This window comes from Camelus ferus, chromosome 2, assembly GCF_009834535.1.
Source record: "Camelus ferus isolate YT-003-E chromosome 2, BCGSAC_Cfer_1.0, whole genome shotgun sequence".
Lineage (NCBI taxonomy): Eukaryota > Metazoa > Chordata > Mammalia > Artiodactyla > Camelidae > Camelus > Camelus ferus.
Window position 1 is genome coordinate 100,681,335 of NC_045697.1, and position 9,661 is coordinate 100,690,995.

General features: G+C 38.9%; 1 protein-coding gene across 6 annotated transcripts in view; it reads left to right on the plus strand.

Annotated features, from left to right (window-relative positions):
• Positions 1-7,529, plus strand: part of IL15 (interleukin 15) — a 70,107-nt gene extending 62,578 nt beyond the window's left edge. For all 6 annotated transcript variants that reach the window (XM_032464014.1, XM_006193545.3, XM_014566735.2 and 3 more), the window contains 3 exons: positions 2,189-2,233; positions 4,193-4,330; positions 7,115-7,529. In XM_032464014.1, coding sequence (XP_032319905.1) covers positions 2,189-2,233; positions 4,193-4,330; positions 7,115-7,225 — 294 coding nt within the window. In that variant the 3' untranslated portion in view covers positions 7,226-7,529. The remainder of the gene's footprint in view (positions 1-2,188; positions 2,234-4,192; positions 4,331-7,114) is intronic.
• The last annotated feature ends 2,132 nt before the right edge of the window (positions 7,530-9,661 follow it).

Here is a 9,661-nt window from a genome sequence, read left to right on the forward strand (position 1 = left end):
CCCTGAAGGTAAAAGCCAGAGAAAGACAGGACCAAAAAAGAAAGCTACAAATACCGCTAATGAACTTAGATGCAGAAATTCTCCACAACATTAGCAAATCAAATCCACCAGTGCACTGAAAGAATTATACACCATGAACAAGTGGATTTTGTTCCAGGTGTGCAAGACCTGTTCAGTATTTGAAAGTCAATCAATGTAATCCACCAAATCTACAGGCTGAAGTAGGTAATCATATGAGCATATCAATTATGCAGAAAAAACATTTTAAATATGCAGCATCTATTCATACTAAAATTTCTCAGCAAACAAGGGCTAGAGGGGAACTTCTTCGGCTTGATATTGAGGATGCACAAAAAACCTAGAGCTGACATCATACTTAATGGGAAAAGACTGAATGCTTTTCCCCTAAAATTGGAAACAAGGCAAGGATGCCTTCTCTCATCACCCTTATTCAACATACTATTGGAACTTTAGCTCAATTGGCAAGGCAAGAAAAAAGAAATAAAAGGCTTAAGGCAAGAAAAATAAATCATAGGTATGCAGATTAGAAAGGAAGAAATTATAAATCACCTTAAGTGTTTTTTGGGAGAAGGTACCAATAAATGGTTATATTTTACTTAAAGAATGAAAATTAAAACCATGATGACATATCACAGTGCACCTATAAAAATATTTAAAATGAAAGGTATCAGTAATACCAAATGCTGGCAAGGATGTGGAGGAACTGAATCACTTATGTATTGCTGGTGAGAATGTAAAATTGTACGGCTGCTCTAAATAGTTTGGCTGTTTCTTACAATACAAAGCATGCATTTGACATATGATCTAACAGTTGCACTCTTGAACATTTATATCAGAGAAATGAAAACTTGTATTCACACAAAAACATGCCCATGAATGTTCATAGAACTTTATTTATAATAACTAAAAACTAGAAATAACTCACATGTCCTCCAACAGTGAAGCTTGGGTACATTATATCACACAATCATACTGAGCAATAATAAGGAACAAATTACTGATACTCACAACAAGTTGTAGGGATCTCCGCAGTGTTGTGCTGTGTGGACAAAAAACCAGTCTGGATTAAACAAAACTGTAGTATGTCCATAAAATGGTGTATTACTCAGTGATAAAAAGGAATGAGCTATTTAGCCATGAAAAGATTTGGAGGAACCTTGAAAGCATATCGCTAGGTGAAAGAAGCCAATCAAAAAAGGCTACATACTCTGTGATTCCAACTGTATGACCTTCTGAAAATCATTAGTGGTTTCCAGGTGTAAGGGGAGGGGGAAGGGAGAAAAGATGAAGCACAGGTGATTTTTTTAGGGCAGTGAAACTGTTCCGTATGTTACTATGATGGTCGATGCATGTCATTACACATTTGTTAAAAAATGTGCATGTTCAACACCAAGAGTGAACCCTAATGTAATCTATAGACTTTAGTTGAAAATGTATCAATATTAACTTATCATTTGTGATAGATGTCCCATACTAAAGCAAGATATTAATAATAAGGGAAACCTGAAGCGGGGGCAAGGGGACGTTGGGAACTTTCTGTACTTTCTGCTCGTGTTCTGTAAACCTACAATTACTTAAAAGTAGTCTATTTTTTCAAAAAGCCAGTTTTGCAAGGTTACATACTGTATGATTCCTTTTATAGAACATTCTCAGAATGATATCATAGGGATGGAGAGCAGAGAAGTGGTTGCCAGGGATTAGAAGGATGAGGGGTAGGGGGGAGTGTTTCAGGAGGAAGGTGATTTGGGGGATGAAAGTGTAGCAAGAGGATTCTTATGGGATGGGACTGTTCTGTATCTTAACTGTGGGAGTGGTTACATGGATTTACACATCTGATGAAATTGTGTAGAGCTATACACGCACGCGTGCACACACACACTAGTGATGTAAAATGGTGAAATCTGAACAAAGTGGGTGGGTCATATCCATGTCAGTTTCCCGGTTGTGATGTTGCACTGTGTTATGCAGGACATCATTACTAGGGCAGATCTTGAAGGAGTACACAGGACCTCTCTGTATTTTCTTTTATATTTCCATATGAATCTAAATTATCCCAAAATAAGGAATTCAATTTAAAAAGCATAATTGAATGTTTTCAGTGGGTTGTTGTTACTGCATCTATAGCAAAGCATAGTTTTTCATATTACCTAATTTTGTTCCCTTTCAGTCTATACATATGGATGCCACTTTATATACTGAAAGTGATGCTCATGTGAGTATAGTTTATTTTCAATATTGTTATTATTTTCCAGTGTTCAAAAGCATAAGAAGTATATTTTCTTAAGTTTACTGAAATAGTGTAGTTTTTAAATCTAACTTTTGGTGTGTTCTTACAACATACGGTCAAGGAATTTTATATGTAATTATTGAGGTTATGGGACATGGGGACAAAGAGCTACGTAGATGCTGTTTTCATTATAGCATCATTGCCAAATCAAAAATATAAAAAAGCTTTTTCCATCAGTGTCAAACAAAATGTATACATCTCTGTGATGCAATTAGATCACGATGCAATTAAATGCAAGAATCAAGTTAACTCATTCAGTTTAAAAGTATTCAACATATCGGTTGTTTCCAGTGCTGTAGCATATTACTTTTAATCATATTTTCTACAAATTACTTGAATGCACTCATGCTCTACATTTTGCCTGAATTTCTACAATTGTCAGAAAAGGGTTTTGACTGGTTAGTCTCTATGTGAGAAAAGAAACAAACAAGACCAACAGAAACTACCCGAATTCAAAAATGATCTTGAATTTGTTTCATTAATATGCTGACATTGCCTAAAGCATGCAGGATTTCAGTCCTATTGCTAGTCCTTTCCTTCTGGATTAGTTACTAAAGACCAAGGAACAAATCCCTGACTTCTTCACCTCTTGGAAAACAAACTTTATGTTGTGTGCATTCAGGACAGAGTCCTTGCTCTGTTACTCCTCAGTTAGAATTTCTCTTAAATAGAAGGTTTTGCTCTACCAAGACTTTCTGAGCATTGGAAAGAAGCCACAGCCAGAAATTAGAAAAAAACAGATATCCATCATCCACTTAGACAGTGCTGCTCCACGTCGAAAGTGTCTCCCTCTTTTGGCGTCAACATGTCTTCCACTTTTTCTTTGCATTTTCTTCAAAGTAGAAAGCAATCAATTAACCACCAACACTCACAACCCTGAGACTGCTTTTCTGCAAGAAGATAACTTTGCAACGTGTGGGTCATAGAAAGAAGCTGAGCTTGAAATTTAGATGTAAACCCTGACTCAGCCACTTCCTAGCTTTGTTACCTTGGAAGACACTAAATATTTCTGAGCCCCAGTTTTATGATTTATTTTACTGTATTTATTTCTTATTTAATTACCGACATGGGGACGGTATTCACCCTTTCAGTCTGGAGCAGCTCCTGTGGGGGGGAAGGAGTGTTGCCACAGCCAGGCACGTGGGTGTGTTCCTTCCTCCATTCATTCAGTGAGCACTCGCTAAGCGCCTGTGGAGTCTCAGACACTGTGCACGCACCGCGTTGAGAACAGAAAATCAGACACGTCCTGGTTAAATCCCCACATGCTCATTAAGTGCTTCTTTTAAGTTTAGAGTTTTTGTTAATCATTGTGGAAGAGTATTTTTGTGGTAAAATGTCCCTTTCTGATAGGGCCAACCTGTGCCATACTTCTGCTTTGATATTTCCAAGAAATTTCTTGGAATCACGTTCGCCTCTGGCACTTTGGAATTTGCAGGGGTCGTATGATTAGCAGCTACCACTTAAAAAATGTTAACGATACAATCAGAGTCTAAAAAATTCTTCCTTATGGGCCATCTATGTTAATATTTTGAGAGTCTCGGGCCAGTACTGTCACCCTTTGACACAGAGGAAATGTGCTTAGTGAGGAAAAAGTGGCCTATTATTTCCATGTTTTCTAGTTTTGTGCTCTTTCTTCTGCACAATATCACCATCCTTCCCCATTGTTTTGTTAATCAGTTTTTGGTTTTGATTTTGATATCAAAGCTCAAAGAGAAAACGAAATATCAAGCTGCTTCCTGTATAAAACTTCTTAAAGGTGCTATGTTTCTTCCTAAAATAGTTTGATTGACTTTTTTAAAAAATCAAAACTGCATCTGTGTGAAACTGAATAACGGGGAAATAATCTTTTTTTTTCAAAATAGTTCTTTGTGACTCTGTTTTTAGCCCAGTTGCAAAGTAACAGCGATGAAGTGCTTTCTCCTGGAGTTACACGTTATTTCGCAGGAGTCCAGGGATATGGACATTACTGACACAGTAGAAAACCTTCTCATCCTCGCAAACAGCAGTTTGTCTTCTATAGAGGTGAGTTATGCCAACATTGTACAGAGCCCCGTTGGATGTTCTTGGCCTGATTGGGAGAAATCATTAGCTGGGTGTAACAGACAGGGAGACCCTCTGAAGAGGCACTCGGGTGAGGGGGTTAATTCCAGCCAAGTGGCATCCAAAAGTGGCACCATCTCTTGCGTGCCCACACTCCTGGACTTTTTTTGATTGATTTATCTGTTCAACACACTTTGCCTGCCTGCTCTGGGCTGTGTGCCGCGGTGCTGGAACGACAGGGGTGAACCAGACGGTCAGGTGACTGATCTCAAGGGGTTGATCGCCAGGTGCAGTGGGGGGACGTCAGTTACACCATCACTGAGCATCCACAGTTGCTGGGGTGTTACTCTGAGCCACACCCTGGTCTTCCAGGTGATTTGTGGAACTCTCACAATAAATCTGTGACTGAGTTATTGTTTCTGTTTTAAGGTTGAAGAGATTGGGGCACTGGGAGCTTGAATGTCTTCCTCCAATTCACACAGCTAGTAAAATGAGGAGCCAGGGGTCTCCCAGCCATTTCATTCCAGAGTCTGTCTTCTTATATACTGAGAAGGTACATGCTGCAAAAGGATAATAATGAAAATAGGAGTAATTGGAGATTATTTGGGCCATCTCAGGCAACATGAACAGTCTAGGGCTCCAGGCACGCAAATATGAGGGACCCCCCGGCAGGAGGGACCCCCCGGCAGGTGGGGCATCAGTGTATAAAGGCCCTGAGACTGGAGGATCATGGCTTTCGTGGCAAAACACTAGTGGCCAAAGCAAAGTGGACAGAAAATGTTTTACAAACAAAGAAGGCATCATAATAATTCATTAACAAGTCCTTAGGCTGCACTGAAGGCCCTCAGGATAACAGAAGTGAAAAAAACCACACGTGGTTCCAGCTCCTACAAAAGGAAGAAGCATGTAGAAACCAATCAATAAGCAAATGAATAATAAGCCAGGTATTTATTAAGTCCAGTGGCCAAAGAAAGAGGCAGGTAAGGGGGCTGGGGCGCTACTGTAGAGAAGGTTTACCTACTAAGCTCACATTTAGCGAAGACGTGAGGGAACAAGCCTTCAGGATGGGGGGGGACGTCGTCCAGGCAGAGACCCAACTGAGAGAGCAGAGCCTCTGAGCTGGTGTGGCTGGACACCTGGGTTTCCCTGAAAATGCCAGGCTGCTTTGGGTCTTTGCTTAAACGTCACCTTGTCAGTGATGTCACCTCTTCACAGTTGCAGTCCCACCCCCTCATCAGCATGTCCTGTCCCCTTCTCTGCACATCTCACTGTCTGACATGCTACATATTTTACCTGATGGACATTGTCTACCTTTTCCTAATAGAATGTCGGCTTCAAAGGGGCAGGTATTTGGGGTTCTTTATAGCACCGTTTTCAAACTCCCAGAATAATGCTGGCATATACTCAATACTTGATCTATTTCTGAAATGAATGGATTAATGTTCAAAATACTCTTGGGATATGTTATCTCTCTGTGACTGAAAGACTGAGCCATGCAACAGATAACTCATGGCAGTGTCAGTAATGGGGGGCTCTTAGTGAGCATTTTCATAGTCATCCTCATCATGACATATTGTGACACATGCAGCAGAAGGATGGGCAGGACTGCACAGTCAGAAGACCTGGACACGGGGAATTTCACCAATTATGTCAACTGAGATGAGTCATTTGACATCTCTGCCTTCCATTCTGACATGATTATTGCCAGGATCAAATAGGACAGCATTATATGGAATATGCCAGTGCCTGGCATGGAGTACATGCTTGATAAATCTTGGTGAATCTGAATTTCAAACACTTAACGGATGGAAAATCTAATTTTGATTTTTGCTGGTACAGCTTTCATGGTTCAGATGATCTCTGGAAAATTTATTTTTGATGACTGTATTTGGAATATTCAAGTTATCCATGAAACTGTGTTTGGATTACAGCAATTTGTGGTATTCACCCAAATAGTTCAGTTCAACCAATAATGAGTGGGTGAATATATGTGCCAAGCCTTATGCTAACTGCTAGGGAAGCAAAAATACATAGCTTTGCACTCTTGGAAAAGCCTAGAGAATAGTGGTATGGAAAGCATAAAACTCCATAATATCAATATAATGCGTGATGCAACATGAGAGAGAGTCTAAACAAAGGCTTCTGAGAATGTAGAGACAGGACATTTAGTCCAGCCCTGGGAGCTCCCAGGTTCAGAAGAGCCTTCCTAATGGAGACAGCACCTGAGTAATCTTAAGCGTGAGTAGGAATAGCTAAACTAGAAGTGTGGAGCAGGCAGAGAGAAAGACAAAGGCAGTGAGGCATCTAATAGCCTGATGTGTGCATGGGGGCTACAGTCATGAGCCCAGAGTTCCCAAAGCATAACTGTTGAGCACAGTCATGAGCCCAGAGTTCCCAAAGCATAACTGTTGAGGTAGTGGGAAAGGTGAAGGAGGCAGGTAAGGCACAACGCAAGCCTGTGTGCAGTGCAGGGAGGCATGGACTTCATGCTGGGGTAGGTGACCAGAACCCACTGAAGGGCTCTAAGCAGGAAGTTCACGGTCTGATAGACATGCTTATTTTTTTTCAATGTCCTGAATCCACTCTAGGGAAAATCAGCCAGTACCAAATCTCCCAGTTCTCTTTCCCCTAGTTCTTCCTAATATGATATTAATTTGCCAAAATTTCTGTGGCTCAAGACCTCACCCTATGGTTCAAATGATGTAATATTCACAGGAAAGGCATATTTTAGTCTTTCCAATCTCATCTTTTCTTTTTACTTGGCAGCATAAAACTGAATTGGGATGCAAAGAATGTGAGGAGCTGGAGGAAAAAAACATTCACGAATTTTTGAAGAGTTTTGTACATATTGTGCAAATGTTCATCAACCCTTCTTGATTGCGGCTGATCCTTTTCAGCATTTCTATTATTAACAAGCATCTTCCCACTGCTTAGAGGCAACAAAACACTCAGCGTTTCCAATATGCTGCCAAAACAAGCTCTTCTAGCAAGAAAACGATCGAGAGCTTGGATCAGGACTCTTAGAAATGAAGGCAGAAAGATGGCATTGCGTAACCTGACGTCTATGAACTGTCTTTGGACTTACTTTGTTCATATGTTTAATTTATTATTAAAGTTGTACATATTTGTAGCATAATGTAAAATGTTGAATAAAACTGTGTACATATTTTATCCTTTGAAATTGCAGTGATATTTTTACCTCTTGTAAGAAAGTAGGGAGTGTTTGGTTTAAGGGTGATAGTCAAATTATTTAACAACCAGTGGGGCTGGGCACCAGTACTGTAGGTAAAGTGTATGCCCCAGGCGGTGTGGAACAGCGCCTACCAGCCTTCCTTTGCTTCTCCGTTTGGCGTAGCACTTGGAGGAAGAATTGACTACCAGCAAGAAAGGAGCTACTAGGTGTGAAATTTAGTTACTGATACGTAAAGCACTTGTTACGAAAGAGAATTTGCAAGTACCTGACATAGAATATGCATCAATCAGGCCATCTTAGGTGGCATTGGCAATAATAAACCTTCACTGATAGACGGAATTGTGGATCAAAAAGTAATGGTTGCAATCATGTTTATATTTCATGCTTTCCCAAGTACAAGTATTTTATTTTTCAACATTGTTTTTGCCGTGTTTCTATAATAATAATTTTTAAAATCTGCTGATCAGTTAGAGAAGAGCTAACATGATCTGGCATAAAATCATTGTTTTTACTTTTTTTAATATACTGTCTAAAATTTGCAAGCTCTCTTTTTAATGGAAGTGACCAAAATGAAATACTCTCATCTCATCACAAATTTTTTTCACTCAGCTCACTTCTGGCAGTCTTTGCTGAGAGACCTGTAGGGTAGGAATTGATTTCCTAAGAATTCAGTTTCTCTCCATGTCACTGTACAAACGATTCCTCTCTTGACACATTCTTTAATAGTCCGGTGCCCCATCCATGCTCACGTATCTCATCCCTCTAGTCAATGTGTGCTTAAGGTTTTGTTTCAAGATAGTTTTAGAGAAATTTGTATTCCATTTGACTTCCAAAGAGTCATGTGTTAGCTCTCAGTCGATTGCCTGATCTCAATACAGTCCAATAGTATTTGGCAGCTGTTGGAATTATGGCAGTTTTATAAAAGAATTTCATCTGAAATGGATTTTTTGACAATGCAGTTGTTTTGTTTATTGTATCAGAAAGTATTAAGCAGAAGTTTTAGAAGTTAAAATACAGATTTTTTGATAAATAATTTATGAGAGGGCAAATGATTGTAATATGTCAAGGAAATTTTACTATATGCATTAAACCCAAATACATTACAGGAATTCTGTTTTTACTTTAGCCTTTCTTGAAGTAAATAATAATGCTCAAAATATGATAGTCTATTTCTCTGAGATAAAAAAAATAGTCTAGAGGTAATGATGGCGTTTGTAAAACACAGTCATGATCATGCCTCCACTCTTTTCTTTTGTTTCTTGTGATACAGCATTTTGGTTTGAGACTTAGATGAAGATAGGAAGTGTGCTTATCAAATTTATAGATTATGCAAAATATGTAACAGAATGAAGATTTACAATTCCCTCAGACTCGAAGGAAATGCCGGTGTAACAAGACGAAAATCGGTAAGGATACACAGAGAGTTCTGTACTTGGACCACCATAATGAACTGCACAAGGGAAGAATAAGGAAGATGCAGCTGGATTCAGCAAAAAAAGATTTTAGGATATTTATGCACCAGTAAATGCATCAGTATAAGTTGACGGTTTGATGTGACTATTAAAAAGGCAATTGCAATTGTTGGCTACTTTAAAATAAATTTATTACCTAGGTCAGTATTTTTTAAGTGTGGCTGATGGCATCAAAATCACCTGGAAATTTTTTGGGTTTTTTTGATTTTTACAGTTTTATTGTGAAACAGTTGGCATACATCGCTGTGTAAGTTTAAGACACACAGCAGGAGGTTTGATTTACTTATATTGTGAAATGATTACCACAGTAGGTTTAGCTAAGATCATCTCATACAGATACAATAAAAAGAAAAGAAAGAAAAAACCAGGAAGTAATTTTCTCCTTGAGATGAGAACTTAACGGGATTTACTCTCTTAACAACTATCCTGTGTATCATAGAGCGATGTTAGCAATAATCTTCATGTCCTCCATTACATCCCTCGTGCTTTTTTATCTCCTAACTGGAAGTTTGTACCTTTTGACCACGTTCCTCCAATTCCCCTCTTCCTACTCTGTCTTTGGTAACTGTTGAGTCTGATCTCCTTTTTCTTTTTTAATGAGTGTTTTGTTTTGTTTTATATATTTCTTTAGATTTCACATAGAGGTGA